Source organism: Pocillopora damicornis, chromosome 6 (assembly GCF_964200805.1).
Source record: "Pocillopora damicornis chromosome 6, jaPocDami1.2, whole genome shotgun sequence".
Lineage (NCBI taxonomy): Eukaryota > Metazoa > Cnidaria > Anthozoa > Scleractinia > Pocilloporidae > Pocillopora > Pocillopora damicornis.
Genome location: NC_142675.1, coordinates 3,884,634 through 3,910,094, shown reverse-complemented (window position 1 = coordinate 3,910,094; position 25,461 = coordinate 3,884,634). Strand labels below are relative to the sequence as shown.

The 25,461-nt window shown below is 38.1% G+C and overlaps 1 protein-coding gene across 2 annotated transcripts; it reads left to right on the top strand.

The window, feature by feature from the left end:
- Positions 1 to 5,114: 5,114 nt before the first annotated feature.
- Positions 5,115 to 18,810, top strand: LOC149043501 (uncharacterized). Of its 2 annotated transcripts, XM_089210225.1 has the most exons (6): positions 5,115 to 5,239; positions 9,266 to 9,984; positions 10,264 to 10,920; positions 11,996 to 12,184; positions 13,692 to 13,802; positions 15,693 to 18,810. In XM_089210225.1, exons 2-6 carry the CDS (start codon positions 9,279 to 9,281, stop codon positions 18,305 to 18,307), a joined length of 4,278 nt encoding a protein of 1,425 aa, XP_089066351.1. In that variant the 5' UTR covers positions 5,115 to 5,239; positions 9,266 to 9,278; the 3' UTR covers positions 18,308 to 18,810. The 2 variants fall into 2 exon arrangements, with proteins under 2 accessions (XP_089066351.1, XP_089066352.1); XM_089210226.1 differs by lacking the exon at positions 13,692 to 13,802.
- The last annotated feature ends 6,651 nt before the right edge of the window (positions 18,811 to 25,461 follow it).

Sequence of the window (25,461 nt, the reverse complement as noted above, 5' to 3'; positions counted from 1 at the left end):
AAGACCTGTCCTTCCGATAAGCAACAATTGGCGGATTAGGATATATTTGCACCAGGTTATTGTAGCCTGAAATAAGGTGCCAGTGTTTCATAAGAATCTTTTTGACATTCTGGTTAGCAGGGTTGAAAGTCCTAACGAACGGGAAAATCTTTTTAGATGACTTCGGTTTGTTTCTCATAGCCGTGTTGCGTGATGAGAATTGTGCATTGGGTAAGACCTTTTGGACGAGGTCCTGAGGGTAGCCTCGTTCTATAAGGCGAGATAAAAATTCTTTCTTCCTCAGCTCAAAAGATTCTTTAACCGAGTTTGTTATCAGTAAGCGTAGTGCCTCTCATTTTACAAAACCCTTCTTAACCGTTTAGCCCCTAAGAGTGACTAGTATCTAATTTCTCATTACAATATTACCCTTTAGTCACGCACTAAGGTCATGAGAATTATGGAAATGATCAACAACCACAGAAGCTCTGGATCATTAAGCTAATTCTCCTTTGTCAGCACCTTAGGAAATGTATAGAGAACAGTGTGGAGAATATGCATACTGATGTTAGGGTGGAAAGGTAAATTATTGAGTAAAATAAACAAAAAGAGGCGTCTGTTTGAAGCGTATCACAGCATGTCTAGACTGTCTACAGATGATATGCGTGTCCAACTGGGCGCGTAAATCATGTCATGTCGACGAACCTCGATCTCAAGTAGTTCATTCTATCAACGCAAAATCCGAACTAAAGGGAATTGTTATAAGGTTTGCAGTTGGATGATTTGAATTACACCTCAGATTTAGTTGTGGCTAAACCACGTTCGTTTCTATGCAAACCTAAAACAAGTCATCAAATGCAAGGTATTTGCAGTGCACCGCACTTATACTGATGACGTCCGAGGTTAAGGTAGCCGAACGAAAATCAAACGAGGGTAAGTTTGATGGCAATTTTCTAAATAAGGTTTGGCTTCTAGATACCAGGAAATGATAATGTTTTATCATTTAAACAAAAGTACAGCACACTGTGCCTCCCCTCCCACCTGACAAGTTCTTCTGTTAGAGGTGCCATTCATACTTCTTATACAAAAAGCATTCTCTGTTTGATTCTCCTCTCCCCAACCCCCTCCCCGCTACTTTCATGCCTCCCCTCCCACCCGACAAGTTCTTCTGTTAGAGGTGCCATTCATACTTCTTATACAAAAAGAAAAAGCATTCTCTGTTTGATTCTCCTCTCCCCAACCCCCTCCCCACTACTTTCATGCCTCCCCTCCCACCTGTCAAGTTCTTCTGTTCGAGGTGCCATTCATACTTCTTATATTAAAAGAAATAGCATAGTCATTTTATTCTCCTCTCACCCACCCCACCCCCTTTCCCTCTCCAACCACCCACCTCTCGTCACTACCTTATGAAAAGAGAATTTTAAATCAGCCAAATGCAATATCGCTTTTGATCGTGAACTGAAGTGATTGCTGGCCCTGTTTCTTATGATTTAATTTGAAAACCTAAAAACACTGGCAGCAGTATACTAATAAACGTGGGCAGACACAAAAAAATTAAACGAAGGTGAGTTTGATGGCAATTTTCTAAATAAGGTTTGGCGTCTTGATACCAGGAAATGGGAATGTTTTATCAATTAAACAAAAGTACAGCACACTGTGCCTCCCCTCCCACCTGACAAGTTCTTCTGTTAGAGGTGCCGTTCATACTTCTTATATACAAAAAAAAGGCATCCTCTTTTTGATTCCCGTCCCGCCAACCCCCTCCCCACTTTTCCTCTCCGACCACCTACCTCTCGTCACTACCTTATGAAAAGAGAATAATAAATCGGCCAAATGCAATATCGCTTTTGATCGTGAACTGGAGTGATTGCTGGCCCTGTTTCTTATGATTTACTTTGAAAACCTGAAAACACTGTCAGCAGTATACTAATAAATGTGGGCAGACACAAAAATTATCTCGGGAGACAAACGATCCATTAAGATTACTGATCACTTCACGTGCACCCCCACTAATGTTATCTATTGTAGAACGTGCACTCATTGCAAAAAGAGATAAATTGGTGGAACAGAAAGATGACTTGGTGATTTAATCCGAGAACAACTTCGCGACTTAGAAAGTAATGACAAGGACGCATGCAAACCAGTTTCCATACACTTTAATCTCTCTTGTAATTCTTTGCAGCACATGGCACTCTGCGGTGTTTCTTTACATCCATGCAGTTCGGAAGGCTGCAAAACTCTTGAACAAAAATTTCGCTTTCAAATCGGCACTCTTAATCCCAACGGTATCAACGAACACTCTTCATTCAACTTATTTATTCTTGTTTTCTCGTCACTACATTCCCACCAATAGCGTAGCTCCATTTTTCAGCATAATGAAACACACACACAACCCACAATTCTTCCGTTCGCCCTCACAAAGGGCTAACGCTTGGAACGTCTGTTTCGAAACTCTACGGTGGCCAATATACTTTATCAACTCAGTTTGTTAAACCAAAATTATTTTGTTATACTCCCCCACTAACGCAGCACCACAGTTTCTTTAGAACGTCATTGTTCATATGAATTAGCGAGTTATTTTTCGTAATTGTTCTTCGTAAACTGTCGATATGATAATGGATATTCATTGTAGATTGTGAGATGGCCATCCCTTAATTTCTAGCCTGGAGTAATCCTTCACCGATGGAAAAATTTCTTAAATCAAAACATTATTGAGGCTTAACGAACTGCCATTTTGATCGCTGAAAAGAGAAAACTTTATCTTCATTTCTAAAATCAGTCGCATGAGTTGATCATGTCCGTTTCAACATCTGTATCAGATTTGAGTTCCCGGATCAAAAAGCGCCAGATAGGAATGTGATTAGATCTTGATGGAGGACTCGGCACTTCTATCCGAGTAAGTCAGAGATCTACAGCTCCGGTGTATTGCTCCACGTTTTCCTCCCGTAAGATTTCCTTTCGATCATCATCACACATTGTGTTGTAGGTATCTAAACCCTTTGTGAATTGTTAATCATTTTGTCTCCAATGTTAATTTTTGAATATCTGTGAATATGTACGAAAATCATCCATGTGAACAGCGGATAAAGAAGTGAATATGAAAGCGATCTTTGCAGTAATGAACAATACTTGAGCAGTAGTGAAAATAAGGCTTAAAAAAACTTAGGCCTGTACAGGATTTGAACCCATGACCTCTGCGATACCGGTGTAGTGTTCTACCAACTGAGCTGACAAGCCAACTGGGAGCTGGTTGTTATGTTGGTTCCAAATAAACCCGAGAAGTGATGAATAAATAATTGTGAATATCCCTTTCACTCCCAGGAGTGACCAATAAGTAATTTCTCCTTGCAATATCATTACATTGTCAAGCAGACAGGTAATGAGAATCAGGAAAAATCAACTGGGGGATATTGTTTGATTTAACACCAAATTCTCAAAACTAACGCTATAGGTGATGTATGACGGAGAGGGAGGAGAATTAATATTGAGATCGTGGGAGTGAAATGGATATATACGAAAACATTTTGTTAACTTCAAAGCAAGGATTAGACACGGCGATTTCGATCAGTCTCACATGACTCCTGGTTCTTAATCTGAACTTAACTCTCTGTCATTGTAAAGGATTGTGAATCCGCAGGTGGAGAACGAAAAAAATGGGATACTTTGTTCGAGAGATTCAGAAGCTAAAAGATCTTTTTCCAATTAAAAACTGTCCTCGTTACTGCCTGCTTCTGATGACACGATTTTCAAAGGCAAGTTTGTGCGCTTGATAAACTGCACACCATATGAAGGACAATCGTATTTCTCAAAATTAAGACGGACACGCCGCTTTGAAAGTGTCATAGCTGTGTTCTGAACGACATTGTTAGAAGACATTGGAGACAGTTTTAAGCTGCGCCTGTCCTCCTCACCTCTATCGCTTTCGGGTTTCTGGATCAAGATCTTTGTTGACTTGCCACCGGATGATGGAAGCCGTGCACAGAATGTTAGATACTTCTTATCTGACAGAAAAGCCAACTCGTCTTTAGCATGTTGCATTTGATCTTCAATATTTCGCTGTACCCTTTCTTTTCTCAAGGACTCTGTCGCTAAGGTCTTCGAATCTTCCGTTTACTGCCATTAAGAACGTCAAGCAGCAAGTATGTGCCTGGCAGAACAACAACAAAGCTCTCACAAAGTCTTCCACATCAGAATCTTTTGAAAGGTTTTCCTCGTACTTGAATGGCAGCGGTTTATAAAATCGTTGTGAGAGTTTGCCTAGAAACAGCTGCGTGCAATCATTTCAGAGGTCTGAATCATCTAGTGTTTCTATAATACTATAATACATAAGGATCAGAACAATTTCGATACGATAACAGGCAATCTGTAGAAACAGAGAAATTTTGGTTCAAATCAACAGAAGGGACTAACTACTTACACTATCGTTAACCTTGAGGTGTGTTTAGTAAACAGATAGATTAGGCACGAAGTTTACGTCAAACCGAAAATGTTACGTTTTTTCGCCATTCTTTGTTCAGCTCATCAGTAAGGTGAATAAATGTTTTGAGTTCTAATCAGGTAATCATGCGGAGAACAAACTTCGTTTCATTCAAATTTCCAAAATTTCTTCCAGGTATAGCTCTGGGGACATCCTGTGAAGCCTCACAAAAGAGCCCTCGAGTCAAGGCAAGGGAAATTTGATGAAAACGGCTGATAACTTCGGAAGTGTTCAGTTATCAACTGAGGCGGAAATTGGGCGAGATTCCACACCTGAGTGGCTTTTTCCACACTACATCAGCACAAGTTATCATGGTATGGTATCGCCAAAGAATTTACTCCAAATTACGTTCAAGTTTATTATTTCACACTGTTTACAGAAAAAATAACTTAACATAACATGATTTACAATGATATAGAAAAACTTCAAACAGAAATTAACCAGAAGAAAGAATATTTAATCGTGTACAGTGACCAAAGTAGCTAATTAGCTTTCGAGTTGGTCACAATTACGGCTTTTAATCAGTAATTATCGGAGTAAGGTACGTGTCTTGTTCGGCAACGTCGCTTGACTGTTTATTAGAAAATTGAATAGTCCGCCATATAGAAAATTGAATCTCCCGGAAACTTGTTTCTAGTCTTCCTCGGTTATCCTTCTCGCATTAGGCAAAAGCCCGAAGACTATTCGTACAGGAGTTTCTAACATGGTTTATGTGCGGGTAGGATGTGGTTGATCTCTATTTTGAAAGACTTGTTTGACGTTTCTTAGCGGACGATTTTCGCCAAGGTAAAGTCATTTGTTAATCAATATACATACTTTTCAACTTGATTCACGTTATTGCTATAGAGGGTCTTGTCTTAACCCTCGTAGCTTAGTGCTTCGGTCAGCACTTCCTGTTTGTTGAAGAGATGCTCGTATTTTTCGAATTGGAGCTCATAGTTACCCTTGAGGTCACTGTATTCAGTAGTTTTTGATGATGATTCACTTATTTGTTATCATTTTGTCGAATTTGGCTTGATTCGCTCGGCTGGTAGCTATTAAATATGTATTTTAAAAGACGAATGGCTTTGACTCGTGGATTTAGGTGCTCCTGTCAGCACCTTCTGCTTGTTAGTGAAATAGATGGTCGTATTTTTCGAATTAGAGCTCATAGTTATTATTGACATCGCTTTATTCGGTAGTTTGTGATGTTAATTCACTTATTTGTTATCATTTTGTCGAATCTGGCTGAATTCGCTCGACTTCCAGCTGAAAAATATGTGTTTTAAAAGACAAATGGTTTTAACTCGTGGATTAGTGCTTCGATAACCACTTCTGCATGTTTTTTTGAGACATCTTCGTATTCGCCAACCATTCGCTTATTTTTGGTGAGACCAACACATAATGTTTTTACATTCATTATTGTATATAATACTGTATCTCCTCCGTCTCTCGTAACTCATGAAAAACATATTCTGACTGAAATCCTGAAAATTACAGTCAACTTTTTGAAGGACATCAGCTTTGCCTGGTGGCCCATCAGATCGCGGATGCCTGATGCCGTAAAAATTTTATTTTACTTCAATTAATACTAGCAAAACATTGAACAGTTTTTCAGTTCCCGTGGGATGAAAATCGATCAAAATACCGTTGTGGCCGAATTCATTTGTGCTTCCAAACTAGAAATATGTTTTCAAAGTAGTTGTTGAAAATCAATTTTCTAGTTTACCGCTGGCTTGCTGTGATTAACATGATACATTCCTTAATTTTGAGCGAAAGGAACAACTGATGCATATACCTTTACTCCAAAAACATTGAAAACTGCTGCTTATAAGCTGCCCCACTTAAAAGCGCTAGTCAAAGCTCTCAAGTCTTTCACATTGAGTGTGAGTCTCATGAAAACAAATTTAATCTTATGTTCTCAAGCTGAAACTATTGTTTCTTACAGCAAATCACGGCTTTCGTTAAATAACTTGAAATTAATTATCCTTTTAAATATAATTTACTCTTTGTTCCCTCTGACTTGCTTCAAAGTCTTTCCAGCAGTGGAAATGCTTGCTTAGACTAATGTATTCCATAGCAACTTCATATTCTTTTTCATAGTTTTCGGGGGAAGTATGCCCCCATTTCCTCTAAGGATGGTGATGCCTGCTGCATCCCATTTGAAGGCTAATATGCAGGTGATAATCTCAGTCTTGAAGGTAGCAAAGGGAGGATGTGTAGTGTGAGTGTTGTGTAGTGTGAGTGTTGTGTAGTGTGAGTGTTGTGTAGTGTGAGTGTTGTGTAGTGTGAGTGTTGTGTAGTGTGAGTGTTGTGTAGTGTGAGTGTTGTGGAATTGTGTGGGTTCCCCCTACTCCATTTGACTTTTAACCTTTAGCACCCTAAGACATTGGTATTCATATTCTCCACACTGTTCTCTTTACATTTCCTATGGAACAGACAAGGAGAATTTATCAAAGAAGTATATTTGATAGTGAAACAAATAGAAGAGTCAGTTTAGAACATAAGAGCTACATTTATTATTTTATAAGTGTATTATTGATGAAAATCTTTCTTGGAAAAACTACATTGACTGTGTTATTGCTAAAATAAGAAAGACCATACAAATGATTGCTAAGCTGGGATATTTTGTTCCATCATCTGTCTTCCTAAATATCTATAAATCCTTAATTTTACCTAATATAACTATTAACTCACTGCTTTGGGCAATGCATCCAAAAAATATACTGTAAACAAAATTTGTCTTCAAGAGCAATTATTGTGTTTAATCTACTTTCCTGACAGAAAAGAACATGCTCTCTCCTTATTTATAAATGCAAAAATTCTACCTATTGCCTTCCTCTATTGGGAAGCTAGCTGTATGTAAATTAAAGCTTGATGTTCATAACAACAGAGCACCATCTATCATCATGAAAATTTTTGTGAGAACATTAAACAATATCATTACATCTATACTTACTCATCAACATCACTACTCTTTAGAATTAAATACTCCAGGTGTCAAAATCTGGAATGAGATGCTTAACGAATAGAAAAATTTTTCAAAGAAATCCTTCTAAAAAGAAACAAAAGAGCTGGTCTCAATATTCTAGGGACTGAAAATTCTTCTTTCAAGCCTGATGAGATAATGGTTAAATTCAAAAACTGCAAAATTGAAACAAATTAAACTTGCCGTTGTACAATATCTTTAGTGCACTTAGATACTCAACAACTTTTTATCTTTTACAATGAATGTCTTTCATTTTCCTTTTTCTTTTCTTGTGTATCTTTTAATCTTTTTTATGTAATATTTTCTTATTTACTGTCAACAAAATCTGCTAAAAATGTTCAAAATTTCATTTTTTCTCCTAAGTTAGGGAAACTAGTTTTAACCACTTAAAAGCTTAATTTGCCAAACAAAAATCTTAGAAAGGAGGCAAGATATGGCTGAAAGAATGTTTCAGGAAACCTGACCTGAAGAACAAAAGGTGTCATAAATGGGAAGGTCCCCAGCAGAGTGTTGATGTTTTTCTGCAGGCTTTCATCCAGGATCTCAATTTACATATACTGTTTACATCACATCTTGCACTGCATATTCACTGGGAATCTCCAGCACCTTTCACAAAATGTTGAGTAATAAGAGGCTTCATCAAACAGCCTAGAACAGTAAACTAAAAGTTGGTAGAGAGAGCCCAAGCCAAAGAAATTGAAGTTAATTCATTTTCCTCAGCTTGCTTGGTGATGTTTGAATTATGTTTAATTTACGTTTCCTTTTCATGAAATGACCTTTCTTGAAAATTTTAAGGGAGCTCTTTGTCAGGAGGCTTGCCAGGGGCTTTCATGTTGTGTTTCATTGGTCAGCAGCATGACCACATTGACACATGCAATATTTCCCATCGTCCAACTTCACAATAGATTTCTCAGGAACTAATAAGAATATCAAAATTGTCTCAGACACCTTGTTAGCCTGGAAGGCACCCTATTTTGTTAGCAGCAATCTTAAGTAAAACATTGCCCCACCTGGATTAGCATCTGCCATCTGTAAGTTAAAGTAATATTTTTTATATTGAATATGAGAAAATAGATAAAGTGTGACATGGGAAATTCAGAAACTTTGAACTTTTTGATGATCTCCTTTATTCTTGTGACTCATACATTTGATTCAAGAGTGATACTGTAAGGAGAAATTAGAAGCCAATCACAGCCTGTTATCTTCTGAGTGATACTGTCAAGTTTGTTGTGAGGTCTGGGGTAATGTGGAGGCTGGTAATTCAGTAAAACAAATGCCATCAATGTTGTGTTTAAATGATTACATGTGCCTACCAAAACAAAAACTGTAAAAAAAATTTCTATTTCCATAATCTTTTCTCTGTAAGCTTTAGTGTATTTTTTCAGTTTCTCTAGTAGTAGTATGATTAGGATGATTTTTGTGGAAGGCACCCTATTTTGTTGATGGTAACCCCAGGTAAAAAAATTACCCTGCCTGGACTAGCATCTACTATTTGCAAGTCAAAGGAATATTTTGTATATTGAATATGAGAAAATAGATAAAGTGTGACGTGAGAATCAGGAACTTTTTAAATTTTTGCTGATCTCCTTTATTCCTGTGACCCATACATTTGATTCAAGGTTGATACTGTAAGGAGAAATTAGAAGCCAATCACAGCTCTTAGAGGTTAAAGGATTAAAATGGAAGATGCAGCAAACTTATTTTATTGATCTGTTGCATGATATTTAACTCATTGTTTGAGTGCTGTAATATTCTGGTGTTGCAAAGTTAGAATAAAGTAATAATTTTTGTGTGTGCTCTGTAATGTTGCCTTCCATGTATTAATTACAAGCATTTCTTTACAGAGTACTTGATTTCATGGCTTCTGCCACCCCATCACAACCTTCTACCAAGGAGACCTCTAATTATGCCCAGCTCTGTCGCCTTCTTGTTGAAGTTGGATCACTTATGCTAAGGAAGATCTTTGACCGGGTATGTCCACCAGAAAACCTTCATGCAGTTCTGACTAATCCCACAAACCATGCCAAACTACAAACATTGCGAAAGAAGAGAGTCCTGAGTACCTTCCAGTGGGGGAAACTGTATCCTGTCTCCAAAACATCAGTTTCCTCAGGGAACTTTGACACCTCCTTACTGCTATTTCTTCTGAGGAATATCTTTGGTCTGAATTTCCCTGCCTCTGGCTGGAATAACCTTCCTCCAGGATCAGACACCTCTCCAGAAGCTGACATCACTCGCATCAAGTTTTTCAGGGACAGAGTTTTCAGTCATGCTGCTAATGCTTCAGTTGATGATCCAACCTTTAGTTTGTACTGGAACAATATCAAAGACACTTTTCTGCGTATTGGAGGGACCTGCTATGAGGAAGTCATAGATGATCCTAAACTCCACTGTATGGATGCTGATCTTGAAGAACACTACCAAGAGCTTCTGAGAGAGTGGTTGAAAGATGATGACCGTATCACAGACAAAGTGCAAGAAGACAAAATTGTGAAAAAGGCCAGGATGGGAGGGGACATGGAGAATTCCTTTGACATTTCTGAACAAAATTCATGGGAGAGAGGTGTGTGTTATTCTTTTTTCAAACCTGAGTTTTAAATTAACTTAAATTTGTTGAGTCAATAATGAAGTCATACTGGATTGTTAGATGAAATGAATTTCCAGCAGATTTTTTTTAAAAGTCACAATCATGCATTATTGAAGGTGTGAATCTTTATTACCTTAAGCTAAGTCAACTGTTACATCCATAATTTGCTTTTGTCTTCATCTTTTTTATCTTTTGATTTTTATTTCAGTAATTGAAGTAACTTTCACATACAAAAACTACAACCTTCTTTTTCAGAGACAGTATTAATGCCAGGGGAAAATACATCAGCAGAGAATGGCAATGGCAGCCCACCAGAGCTCAGTGTGAAACTTCCAAAGTTGTGTGATCTTCCAGCAATCTCTTCTTCTTGGGAAACTGTTGAACTTCCTGTTGATATTGTTTTATTAGCAGTGGAGGACTGTGAGTTCTTAAGTTGTTTTGCCTACCTGAAGGAACCCTTTAAGAGTTACCACGTCAGCACTGGCCCTGTGTACTTTGGGTGCATGGGTGATGATCAAGGAAAGAAAATGAAAATTGCATTGATGAGGTGCTCCAAAGGTCCTGATGTTCCTCAGGGTTCTTTGTCAGTTTCAAAAGATGCCATCTCAGTACTGAGACCCAAGGCTATCTTTTCTGTTGGTGCCTGCAGTGGTTTGAATAGCAAAAAGGTCAAGTTAGGAGATGTGGTTGTTTCAGCAAAGCTGATAACAGCTGTATACCAAACTCCCCCCAGCAGAGATATTGGTAACTTGATCAAACATGTGGCTGATGGGTGGAAGGCACCTTTACAAAATGCTGATGAATATAATGCCAAAGTGCACTGTGATGGAGTGGTTCTGAGTATCTCAGAGGCAAACAGAGTTATGATTAGGAAACATCCTGAAGCAATTGCAGTTGAAATGGAAGGTGGAGGTGAGAATCATAATAATACAAATAATTGATGAGCCAAGCACTTTTGCACATGTAGCAAATGTTTTGAAAAACACTGCTCTGGTATTGTCTCTGCTGGTCCAAGCATACACCATATAACATGCCAAATTTGCAGGAATTGTGTATCTTGTATTTAAAGTGATTTGATGTTTGGCTGGGTGAGAAGATTATTTCACAGGTGAAGGTGACTGAGACTTCTTCTGGATAACTAGATTGAATTTGCTCCATTAGGATGTCAGGAATTGTTTTAAATTTGTCACATGAAAAATGTAGAAAGTATCTTGTTCAATAGTTTGAGAGTTGAGGAATAGTATTACAGTCCCTGTTAACCCTGAAACTCCCATGACTGACCAAGATAGAATTTCTACTTACAGTTTCAATATGATATTAAGCAGACAAGTAATGGGAAAAGAAAAAAATGTGAATTAGGGGATTACTGGTCGATCCAAAACTAAATTCTCCTAACTAACATCATAGGAATTTTATGACATACATTAACCCTTTAACTCTTAGAAGTGATTAACATGTAACTTCTCCCTATAATATCCATACATTATCCAGCAAACAGGTGGTGAGAATACTGAAACTCATCAGGTAAAAGATAAAATTACCTAGATAAAACATCCAATTTTTTTGTAACCAATTTACAAGGAAATGTGTAGCAGCTAGAAGGGAGAATTAACAATCAGATCTTGGGAGTTAAAGTGTTAAAGAGGATCATTAAAGAGATCTTAGGAGTGAAAGGGTTAACTCTAACTGACAAAACTTTGTCTTTTGAAAAATATTGAAAGTTACTTTATATGAAACAAGATGAAGCCTGAAGAATAGTTTTACAGTCTCAGTGTACAATTTTTTTTGATTACTGGTTGAAAAAAATTAGGTTTCTGTTCCAACTAATGTCTTTCTGCAGTGTGCATGTTTACAACAGCAAGAGTGCAGCTAGAGTGTGACTCTTTGTGAGCTTTGATTGAACAATTACATGTATTTTAAAGATGCGAAGAAAATAAGCTTAAGATATAGTTAACAGACATTACTGTTTATTTGTTTTGTTTTTTAGGAGTGTATGCAGCAACCCATGATTTTAAGACAGAATGGGTGGTAGTCAAGGGCATCAAAGACTTTGTAGATGAAACGCACTCTTCAAGTAAGAAATGGAATGAAATTGCCTGTGTGATGGCAGCTTCTGTTGTGGCCAACATTTTGAATGATCCAGTCATATTCCAAGATTGGCCTCATTTTAATGCAGGTATTGCTTCCTGTCTCAATCTTCTCTTTTTACAAGGATAGGTCTGACTTATATCTAAGTTCCCTCAGCATATTTTTGTATGAATTATAAATCAACATGATTTAATCAGTAATAGTTGACAAAGAGGAAATTAAGTTACCCTTATTTTGAGTTTACATACCAGTAAGTGGCTAAAGGTGATGGGAGAAAAAACTTGTGGTTAAATTGAGTGATGTAATGATGAATGACAATTCACTCCATGAGCCACGTGAACTGGCCTGTTTTCTATAGTTAGCTTGGTTTATGTAACACCACCAAAATATGGAAAATTCAGAGGCTAATGACATCTGCCAAAGTGATTTGAAGTGATTTGATATATGTTCCTGGGCCAATAAGAAACAAATCAAATTGTTTTAAACTAAAAAAATTGATTAATCCAGTACTACATGTGTGACTGTATTTTGATGGTGAAACTATTGGAATGGAAAGGGAGGTGATAAATACCAGCACTGTTTATGGTTCTGTTTTTTGTTGTTGTTGTTGTTCTTTTTTTAACCCTTTATGGAACCTGGCATGTTAGTAGATTGAGACAAATAAATCAGATTGTAGGTAAATTTCTTAAGAGCTAATGTCAGCATGCATCAAACAAACAGCGGCAAGTCACCCAAATTTGTTTCCCCTCCTTTCTTCCTTTGAATTTCTCTGTCACGCTTGTCACGCACTGATATAATAAGTTAGAGAAGATAAATAAACTGAAACTCAAATCTGGCTGCAACGTGGTAGAGCATGATTAACGTGATCATCGAAACAGCTAATAAAATCATAAATAAACAAGGTAAGAGTGTTATGGTAGACTTTTTACAAATTGTAGTGATTTACGCCAATTAACGGTGGCGACAAGTAGGCGCACCATGTACATTTCATAGTCGCTATCAAGTAAATTTTGCCGGACTTTGAGTTCGTCTCAAGATAGAACAACACAAATACACAAGGAAATTTTTACAGTAACTTTATAACCATCCTTTGGTCTTTTAAAAGCGTGAAGCTCAGTAGATTGTGTCATATCAGTCATTGTTAAAACTGTCTTTGTTTTGATGCTACCTTTCGACATAGGAAAAGTATGTCGGACAAAAATATTTACCAAAAAATAAATATTTCTTTGGCAGCTTCAATAACGATAGGGGATTAAGTCTAGATGATAAAGCAAAGGCTTATGTTCACAGAAATACCGTAGGTCTAGTATATTCATTACATGAGGTCACATAAGGTCGAAAAATGAGGTCGCTCACCTCATGTGAAAAATTAAGAATTAAATCCAAATGTTCATCGGCAGTATCTTTGTCTGTTCGTGGGTACTCGTGTACAACTGCTGGAGTGCACTTTTGTGATTTCTAAGCGTCTTATTGAGTTTGATCTGTTCAGAATCGAGTAGATATTGACATAGGTATCATTGTTTATCTGCACGTTTATGAGAATTTGTGATGTAAATGTGCTTATGAAATTGCGCTTATCTTTCTTACTAATGCAGATTCGCTACGTGACCTCAGAGACACAACTGAGAAGATAGAGATTGAAATGAAGGAGGTTAAAGAGACGCTTTGTAGCCTGACGACCACAGTGGAGAAAAGCACAGATGAAGGTTGGTTGCTAGAAATAGCTACTCACAGATAAACTGAACTATCAATAGGGATTCCGTTCCGTTAACCTGAGTACACTTTTCAGGTAATGTATTGTTGTAAGAGCACGCCTTGGCTACTAGGTTAAACCTAAATGAAGATACCAGGTAATGTGTGGGATGAATGGGATGGCACGGAATCTCAGGTTACCTCTCAGATTGGATAGCTTTCTGACAGCACTCATACACATTTGGCCGAGAAGGGTTATTACCTTATTTTAGTTTTACTTTTGTTAAGGACATAATGAATCTAACTTCCTAATTCGTTAGATTTTACTTGCATATTCTTGAACAGACTAATGCAATCCTTCCTCCACTCAAATTTTTTGTAGAGTATTCCATTTTACATGGAAAAATTTCTGAATGAGGGCTGTGTTAGTAAAAAGGGGCAGGAGAAGGCGTATGTGGTTATTTTAATTTTCCCGAGCGAAAAACTGTGAACGAAACTTCACAATGCATATCAACCAGACCTCTGGTTTGTTCCAGCGTTTTCCTTTTTCTATGATTAAACGACGTGAAGACGAGGGCGGAAAAGCGTTCTTTGTTTTTTTTTTTTAATTAGTTCCTACAATGGTCTTTTTTACCGACAAAAATCTTACTCAGACTATCGACTCTAATGATATCAATATTTATCTCCCGAGTTTCACTATCAGAAACCGCTGTAGCCGAGCCATAAGTTCTTTTCGAATATTGTATAAAATTTAAAAACAACAACAACAGAGGAAGGGAAAAGGATCTATTTAGTTAACTTTTAATGAATAAAGTGACTCTCACTCGGACTAAAAGTTCCAATGTTATTCCACGAAAGGGTCTGTTGAGAAAATGATAGGCGAAATGGTAAAGATGGACAGCGAACTGAACCGCAAATTTCGCCGTAGTCAACATGGCCTGTATGTGAGAGAGGGAGAGATCATCCTATGTTAAAGAGATTCAGTTTTTCAATTTAGACAATCTCTGGAGTAATCTCTACGGGTGCTTTCATTCCCTCCAATTGTTCAAACTTTCACCCGTAATTAGCCTGGAAAACTTTATATTTTGATTAGAGTGGAGAACGAAATAAAACGAAGTACAGTTTTAACGAAAACATTGGCATTAACATTGGCTCGATGTTAGAAATTAACAGAGCAGGTTCCACTGCATTTACAAGCCAAATAGCTTTTGGTCAGTAAATTGACATGAATCATACATTGATACCTTTTTCATCGTCCAAGTAATTTCTTTGGCAGTGGGGTCGTACTCGTTCGCTAATTTAAATTCAGTGCCGAATTCCTAGTAGCATTAGTTGTAATCCGCATATTTCTGAATAAAATAACTAAACCCTTCCTACGCTCATATTGTGGAGTATTCAATTCTACATGGGAAAATAATTGAATGAGGATCGTCTTGAGTAAAATAGGTTCCTAAGGAAAAGACTGTAGGAAAAACCTCCCACTTCATCGCAGGCGAGCCCCCGGTTTTCTGCAGCACTTTTGATGAAACCGCGTGACAAAGAAGGCACAAAGGCGTTGTTTGGTTTCCATTTATTTGTTCGTAGTCTCGGTAAATCCCGAAAAAGCCTTTCTCAGACTACGGCTCCAATGATATGAATATTTATCTCCCGAGTAATTTATTTTACGACAGAGTTTCACTATCAGCCGAACAAACAGAGTAGGTTTACCTGAATTCATAATCTAAATGGCTTTTAATCAGTAAGCATGAATCATACACTAAAAGGTTTTTGCATCGTCCAAGTAATTTCTTTGGCAACGGTATCGTACTCATTCACTTATTTAAATCCAGTGCCGAATACCAGAGAGGCACCACAATTTTTAATGCTGCATTCATTAGATTTCTTACTTATTTTGCTATTGCTAGGTATTTTTGATCCAACTGAGCTTATCAATGGAATTCGCCAGCTGTACAAGACTCGCGAGGGATGGCTCTCACCATTTCCATGGTGTGAAGAGTTTCAGTTTTTTCTTGGCAATATTTTTACAAGGCTCAAAGTGGTCAGAAGAAAGAAAACGAGAGGAGTAATCACTGACGTATTTGTTGACATGTCGTCAATACTAGACCCGTATGAAGAGTGTTCAGCGCCGAGAACAGTGTTGATTGAAGGAGAACCTGGTATGGGAAAAACCACCTATTGTAAAAAGTACGCCTACGACTGGGCCACAAAACAGCAAGAACCTCGGGGCTGCGGCTCAACAGCATTTAAAGTGGTATTGTTACTGAAATGTCGAGATATCCATTCTGACGTTTGGGAAGCTATTGATGATCAGCTTCTGCCCCGAGACATCGATGAAGAAGTCAAACAACAATTCTTTCATTTTATTCGTGAAAATAAGTCCAGCATTTTATTGATATTGGATGGATTGGATGAGTTACCGTCCAGTAAATTGTCGATGTTTTCCGAATTAATTGAAGGAAGAGTGCTCCCCAAATGCCACATAGTTGCAACAGCAAGACACGAAGCTGGAAAAGAGGTGAGAAAATGTTGTGACGTGCTGCTTCAGATCGAAGGATTTACTGAAGAGCATGTGAAAGGATTTGTCACCAAGTACTTTAAAGAAAGGACGGATTTAGCCACCAAGCTCTTGCAACGGATGTCGCGAGATAAAAACCTGAGAGAAATAGCGGCCAATCCTCTAAACACAGCACTTCTTTGCCTTTTATGCGAAGAGTTTGAGGGCACATTCCCCGAAAGCAGAGCTCAACTGTATTTGGATATGGTTGAATGTGTTTTGAGAAGATATAGAAAAAAGAAGGGACTACTAGAAACGAGGGAACACCTGACAAACCATTACAAACCGCAATTGAATCACCTTGGAAAGGTAGCGTTGAATGGTTTACTTGACGATAAGCTGGATTTTAATGAAAGTGAATTGAGAAACCATGCAAAAGACCTGACTGAATTTGGATTTCTGTCAGTGCAGCCTGGTGGCAGCAAACTGAGACAAACACTGCACTATGCCTTCTTACATAAAAGTTTTCAAGAATTCTTTGCAGCATTCTTCATTTGTTCTCAGATTCAAAGCAAGGAAATGAAACCTGAAGAACTAGTTTCCGCAAGGTATTTCATTGAACTTAAACAAATACTTTTGTTTTCGTGTGGAATTTTGGCCGTGAAATGCGATGAACAGGTTGTGGCTCTTGTAAAGAGTTTAACAAATGAAGTCAACAAAAATGAAGGCCGTGTTGCAAAAATTGTATTGGAGGCCATCAACGAATGCAAAAGAGAAAAAAGTGATTTTCACTCGCATTTATCGAAGTCGTTTGGAACTGGTTTGAATCTGACCAATTTAAATTTGTCCTACAATGTTATTAGTGATGCGGGTGCTACATGTATTGCTGAGGCAATCAAAGTGAACAAGACGCTAACCAATTTGTATTTGTCTTACAATGGTATTAGTGATGCGGGTGCTACATGTATTGCTGAGGCAATCAAAGTGAACAAGACGCTAACCAATTTGGATTTGCAAAACAATGTTATTAGTGATGCGGGTGCTACATGTATTGCTAAGGCAATCAAAGTGAACAAGACGCTAACCAATTTGGATTTGTCTTACAATGTTATTAGTGCTGCGGGTGCTACATGTATTGCTGAGGCAATCAAAGTGAACAAGACGCTAACCAATTTAAATTTGTCTTACAATAGTATTAGTGATGCGGGTGCTACATGTATTGCTGAGGCAATCAAAGTGAACAAGACGCTAACCAATTTGTATTTGTCTTACAATGGTATTGATGATGCGGGTGCTACATGTATTGCTGAGGCAATCAAAGTGAACAAGACGCTAGCCAATTTGGATTTGCAAAACAATGTTATTAGTGCTGCGGGTGCTACATGTATTGCTGAGGCAATCAAAGTGAACAAGACGCTAACCAATTTGTATTTGTCTTGGAATCGTATTAGTGCTGCGGGTGCTACATGTATTGCTGAGGCAATCAAAGTGAACAAGACGCTAACCAATTTGGATTTGCAAAGAAATGGTATTGGTGATGCGGGTGCTACATGTATTGCTGAGGCAATCAAAGTGAACAAGACGCTAGCCAATTTGAATTTGTCTTACAATGTTATTAGTGCTGCGGGTGCTACATGTATTGCTGAGGCAATCAAAGTGAACAAGACGCTAACCAATTTGTATTTGTCTTGGAATCGTATTAGTGCTGCGGGTGCTACATGTATTGCTAAGGCAATCAAAGTGAACAAGACGCTAACCAATTTGGATTTGCAAAGAAATGGTATTGGTGATGCGGGTGCTACATGTATTGCTGAGGCAATCAAAGTGAACAAGACGCTAGCCAATTTGAATTTGTCTTACAATGTTATTAGTGATGCGGGTGCTACATGTATTGCTGAGGCAATCAAAGTGAACAAGACGCTAACCAATTTGTATTTGTCTTACAATGGTATTAGTGATGCGGGTGCTACATGTATTGCTGAGGCAATCAAAGTGAACAAGACGCTAACCAATTTTTATTTGTAAAACAATGTTATTAGTGATGCGGGTGCTACATGTATTGCTGAGGCAATCAAAGTGAACAAGACGCTAACCAATTTGTATTTGTAAAACAATGTTATTAGTGCTGCGGGTGCTACATGTATTGCTGAGGCAATCAAAGTCAACAAGACCGTAACTTAAACAACTTTGAAGTTAAAGGGCACTGCCTTTAAAGTAGGCAGGTTCCCTAGAAAATTGAGGGCCGAAGGCCCGAACCTCTAAGGGGGTCCGGGGGCATGTATGCTGGTATTTTCCAAAGAGAAATATGGAAAAATATCAGACTGTCGGACGTCTAGTTATTTAAAGACCGTGTCCGGTAGTGTCTGGTGAAAATTTTCTTAGTGTCACGCTTGGATCTCTTCGCACTCTGTGTGCAAGGTCAGCGAAATGGACAACGTTGGCATTTTTTCACTTTTTAGAAGCGCTTGAGGATTGTAAATGAAGGTAGAATATTTTCCAATGAAAAATTAGTATATTTCAAAGAGAAATATGGAGTTATTTGAGGACCGTGTCCAGCCGTATCAAGCGCTTGGATGACTTCGTACTCTGCAATATGCAGACTACGGACCGCAGACCGGGTACAAAATGCAGACTGAGAATTTGTACTGTTTTTTCGTCTGATAAGTGATAACATGTCATCTTACAACTTACCGAGCGTCACGCAAGCTTTTCCGCGATCATCTTTCGCGATTATTTGCACTATTGTGGAATATTCCTTGCCTGTCTCTTGATCACAATCGTTCTTAATTTTTTTCAAGCCTCGTTTAGTATTCTCATTTTCCGCGCGAGTTGGTTGGCGTGATGTCTTTATAGAATTTACCAACTCACTAAAAGTAGATGTGGATGTAAATGGATGCCACTATTGAATATTTAACCTGCGCAATGTTCGAGAAATTCATCTTTTTAAACGATATGTGTTCATTTTGCTGACAAAAATGCGAACCAAGACCAGAACTTTTCTTTCGACTTGATATATTTGCAACGTTCAGAAGTGTACACATGCTGATTTCCCCTTAGTGTCTTATATTGTCATTGGTTTTCATGAGAAACCGGAGAATTTTTATAGGGAAAAGCCAAGCGTTGCCCTCGTGACAGGCCATTTGTTAACTTTTTTGGTGGTTTTATCTCTCGTTGGTTTGGTGACTACGCAAATATTAATATGTGAAAATCAGATTAGATGAAGACTTGAAATTATATTAGGAACGATTGTGGCCGCTTTGTTAAAAATCAAATGCAATGGCCGCTTTGTTTAAAACAAAAGACATCAAGAAACGGGCAAGGAATATTTAATAGATAATTATTGCGGCAGTCAGCGTTATGAGATATATTGCAGCCAACTGAGGGCGTAGTCTGCCTAATGACCTCTGCCCATCCCACCTCCAGCCCACACAAACTTTCTTCCGATCCCCATCACTACGAATGCAAAAGTTTTCTTATCACACAACTGCCCAAAAATAAAAGAAAATTTATTCCAAAAGTCTTGAAAGTTCACATAAACCGAATTCATCTGCACCTATATTCAGCAAGTCCAAGAAATCAATTCAAACCTAAGCCATAACATGAATGAGCTGGCTCTAAGAGCCCTTTGATTTTCATTACTTCAAAGTTTCGAGCGTCTCTCTTTCATTAAAAACCAAGACAAAAAACATTCATAGGCATTGTTTTTTTATTTCTGTTGCGAGCTGCAGAGCCATTCCATGAAATTTGATCACTGAAAGCTTCCTGAACGGGAGGTTTGTGGGGTGGGGGGGGGGGATTGACAATAGGGGGGAGGTGGGGACACAATAGGGGCGAGGTAAACAAAGTTGTTGTGGATAACTCTAAAATGGTAATGTGTGCCGGCGGATGCCTACTTCCGCAAAGGCCTTGTACTTAATGACGAGTCAGAAGAGACCCAGATATAAAGGGATGATTGTCGATTTCCTACCTGTTTCAAGACCTTGGGGAAATTAGCTGGCTGCAGGAAGATCAGGATTGGCACCAATTATAAATTCTTTCATCGAAAGATTGCTGGATAGAACTGGGTCCAACAAACTGTAAACAACTCTTATAAAAATTTCTTACAAAGGAGCTCTCTTAAATATGGAGCTAATAAAGTGTTTTCACTTATCATGTTTATTCGATTAAACGCCGCGGCGTTTATTAAAATTTTCGTGATTCAAGTACGATGTTTATTCGAGGGCGGCGTTTATTTAAAATTCAATTTACTTTTTGCAAACAATAGTATCGTAACCGACCATTTTAATTGTAAAAAAACAAAAACACGTTCTAGTGCTTGTCCTCAATTTCACAATCTGCGTGTTAATACTACTGCAATACTTAATGTGAAATAAAGTGAACATAGTTCACCCAATTTCAATGTCTCTGTCCTCTTCATGATCCGAATCCAAAAGATATAATGACGGATGTGCTCTCTCAAAATCAGAACCGGTACATTCAAAGGGATTTGTGCCTTGCTTACTCAGAACTTGCAACTGCGATAGAAGCAATAATCGTGCATTGCCACAAGGCTGTCGTTCCTTGGGGCAGTGAATCATGTCGTTCACGGGAAGGTTCAACATGCAGCTCGAGAGTTTTTTTTTATTACCTCTGTGGGTAGCTCTGCTCAAGAATCAAGAATTCACTCCAAAATGGTACTTTTCGGGGATAATTTCAAATTTCAGCAGCTGTTTCTTCGTGAATTCCCACGGTACCCAGCCAATCATTCCTTTTAAGTGCAAGTGGCCTTGAACGGCTTGTTCCAAGAAACGTCCGGTGCCTGGATATACTTGGTGGACCCTTCTGGCACTATTACTTAATGGATTTTTTTTTCCGACTGCAATACGTAAGCAATACTATCTTTAGTTTTGCAGTCGAAGAAGTTCCAGGCTAATAGTAATCAACCACCAACCTGTATTTCATTGCCCTAAGGCCTGTTTACATGAATGTGGGGGACCCCAGGTAGGTGAGGTGACCCGCCTAACCGTGGGCTAAAAATAGCCAGCGTTTACATACAATCTTACAACCCCGGGATGCCAGGATGAAGTTTCTCGAGGTTGTTATCACACTTGCAATTAAGGAGTTTAAGATGTCACTAGGACGTGTGGTAAAAACATTGCAGAAAAAACGTAATCAATTTTCCTCTAAGATTTTGGCCAATAGCTCGATGCGTTAACCGTTTCTGACAGTACAACGCTTTCACTTTGGCATAACGCGTGAATGTAGTGTTGAATTAAAAGTAAAAACGTGACTAAATCGCTGTCGAGGTTTTATTGCTAAGTGGATATAAAAATTGATGTTTTAACGTTTTAGTTCTGCATGGGAAGACCAAGAAATGTACAAAGTCTTAACACACTCGTGTTTCGCTGTTGTTTTCCTTATTTGATCCTTTTGTAACATGAACGGCGCCCCGCGTGGGCGGGTTAACCGACCTTGAGACGTTTACATGGCAATGTTGCCCCCTTGCTGACAGGGTTACCCTACCCAGCAGACTGGGCAACCCGCCTAGACGGGTCGCCCCACCTATCATGTAAACGTGATCAAGATGAAATAATAGATTATATGGACAGGCGGGTTACCCAGCTAGGCGGGTTACTTCACCGATCTGGGGCTCCCCATCTCCTTGAAAACAGTCCCTCAGTAGTCATCGGTCTGCTTTTTTGAGTCTATTATTCGAATAAGAGTCGCGTAATGATTTGGTATTTATTCGGGGGCGGCGTTTATCAATATTTTTGCTTTAAAATACGGCAGTTACTCGAGGGTGTTTCATCGAATATAACGTAAACCGACTCATATAATGCTCATAAAAAATTGATCGATTCTAAAATAGAACAGGACAGTTGTAAATGCATTTTGACCCTCTCGATGAGCAGTTTGGTGTACAGTTAAACATGATTTATTTCTGTGTGATTTGTTGAGGACCGACATCTTTCAGTGTACCAATCTCAATCAGCGAAATAGACCAGTTTGTGGGCACGTATACATTATAGTACATGAAGAAGCCTAGAACTTAAGAGAAGTCAGTAATTTTCAAGAATCCGGCGACACAAGCAAAAATTCAAATTTTTTTATTTGCTCCAAAAGGCCCTTTCGGTGAATTGTTTTCAAAAGTAATATTCAAAAGTTCCAGCGAGTTTTTATTTTGGCAAATAATACGAAAGTTCGAAATCGGCCAAAACGTACCTAATTTTAATCATTGGAGTGACATGCTATGCTAAATGTAAATAAAACCGCAAAGATTTTGTAATAAAGGTTTTTTTTACTGGCGACATTGTTTACTGTACTTGGTTTGTGGGTGTAGACTACTCAAGAGTTGTAACAAGTAAGACTTGGGGTCGGGGAAGGGTTGGGAGGGTAATCTTCTGTGAGGTTACCATGCGTCAAAGGAATCTATCTTACAGGAACGTTTAGTTGAAGCTTCTCGAGGTAAGGACAAAGAGGAAAATATCTTCCCGTTCACCTGATTATGATTTCATTTTGATGAAATTACGCCCCCCTGAGTACTGCAAAGAAAAGACAGTTTTCTTTTCTTATTTTCAGCAAGTAACAAATTTTCGTTTTAACTGTCCGCCATTACACTGTATCAGTCATTATAAAAATGAGTCATCCTCGATTAAGTTGTCCAGCTTTGTTAGGTTAAGTTCCAGACGAATTACTTGTAGAGACCTCAATTGGGGTTACTGTTTAACACAGGTTGAGCAAGAAACTCACAATTTATCGGAAGACGTGACTTATCACTCATTTTTGTCTACTGTTGCCACTCATTTTTTCGCAACAACAGCGAACAATGTTTCGTTCCCTTTTTGCAATCAAGTCGTACAAGTACACAAGGGCCGGACCGCTTTTTCACGTCGTCTTTCTCCATGGTTTTTCGGCCTTACGATTACGCACGCAGGGCCGGACGGGTCCTATAATAAATTTTACCGCAACTTGCAGGAATGCCGTTGTCGATAAGAGCACAGTCACGAACTCTAGTCACGCACTGGAAGAATCGTTTTATTCAACGTCAATATTGTGGTAACAAATATGTCGAAAGTGGTTTGGTGTGGTCAGTCCTCTAATCGACAACGATATTTGTTAGATCTTGTTATCACTTTGCTCAAACTTTGTTGCGAACTCACGAGGCGCAGCCAAGTAAGTCCTCAAGATTTTGACCACTGTGATGATGAATATCGTTGTAGATAAGAGTACAGACCAAGAGTGTCGATTTATTAAATTGAATATGGCTGAGGAATTCATTGCGACTCTTGTGGGAATAACTGTTCAATTATATTTCTTGAAATTTCAGGGTCATTGGCTTTTAGTTAAATCCGGTACCATGTATTCTGTGCAGTATATCCACGAGTTCATCATAGTGTCACTTTGATCTATCTTTTGGTGATCTGTATTTACACGTTGGAGACGGAGTCACAAGTAAAACTATTCTTGATTCAAATTATGGTTTTCTGTTTTTTACAATAACCAAATTGAACCGCGCACTCTACGGGTCTTGGGCCCGGTTAGTCACCTGTTTTCAAACGGCGGCGCGTAAAGTCGTATCTTAAAAGTCGTATCATAGAAGTCGTATCATAAAGCCAATGAACGGAGGGTTACTCTTGGGAACGCTAACAAATATAAATTGAAGTTTCTAGTAAAAATTTTAAAATGTACATTTTGATATGGCACGTGGTATGAGTTTGGAGCCGGCTTCCTTTTTTTTCCACAAAACTGGTCAACAGCAGTAGTCATTATCTGGTCATGCGCATACTCCTTTCACGTGCGCCTGGTAGAAATTACTTTGAAAGATTTCCTGAGATATACGGACTATGATGTTTTAGCTCGAAAAATGGGTTTAGCGACACTGTTGATCCAGCGATCTGGACTTCGTCTTCTTTCTCGTAATGTAAGATTTGCAACCTTGGTGTTTAGACCGTAATTTAACTTTTTGGTAATTTTTACTAAACGAGAATCCTCAATCACGAAGAAGTGAAAAGCTTACATAATCGTACATCTTTCTCAAACAGTCAGGACTATCGTATCGGTTGTGATTTGTTAAAATCAGAAAGTTATAGAAGTTATAGAACGAGAGAATAAAAAATCAAAACAGTAATATGATTTTAAACTGATTATTTTCGTATTTTGATTAATATGGGAAATAATGAATCCAGATTGAGTTCAATATGATATTAGGGAGTACAAGTTGCTCGTATTTGTTTCCTTTGGTTAGTAATTTATCCTGAATCTTACGAACGAATGCTTTTTTTTCGTAGGTGAAGGCTCGATTTTTTGCCTCTGAAGCAACGGTGAGTGCTTAACTTTCTCACGGAGATTGACAGTTTTTGACTACATTTTCACCGGGGTTAAAAATGTATATATTTTATTTATTGTATTACAAGGAACAGTCTTTCAAAACTGTCGGTGAAAATGTTCCTTTGAGTTCAACAGTCAGTTATAACTTTCACAGGGTGTTCATTAACCCTCTGACTCCCAAAAGTGATTAACATGTCCCTTCTCCCTGTAATATCCATGCATTATGCAACAAACAGTTGATGAGAATACTCAAATTTATCTGGTATCTTGATCAAACACCAAGTTCTTATTACTAAAATAAAGTAATGTTGATTTTCCCCCAAATTTTCTCTTGCAAACCTACTGATTGTTTAGGAATGCCAAGCTACTCCAAAAATTATTGTGGTGTTTTAGAGGACAAATTTTCTAAGCATTTACTTAGATCCTATGAAATCGCCAGGTGAGAAATGTTTCAGAGTTGTTGAAAACCTTGCAATTTTATAGTATGCATCTGCTCTGATAATTTGTGCTCTGTAGTAAAAAGCCAAAATAATTTTTGGAATTACTTAATTAATATTTCTAAACTAATATTTGATACTCTTAAGAATAATCTTTCAGTAGAAATTCTGTGAAAATATTTGGCTACCTAGCATTTAAACACAGCCTTATCTTTTATTCCCAATGAATGATATTCTCCTGTTACTTTACCCTATTTCCAGCTACTACTAACATTAATTAGCGAAAACCTAAATTTTTTTCCCTAGTGTTCATTCATGAATACAGGCCCTTGAAATTGGGGAATTTTTTATTACTGGATGCCATGTGTATTTTTGAAACATTTCTTTTCTACAATCAGCAGTAATGTTGCAATTTGATTGGCCAATTTGCTGTTG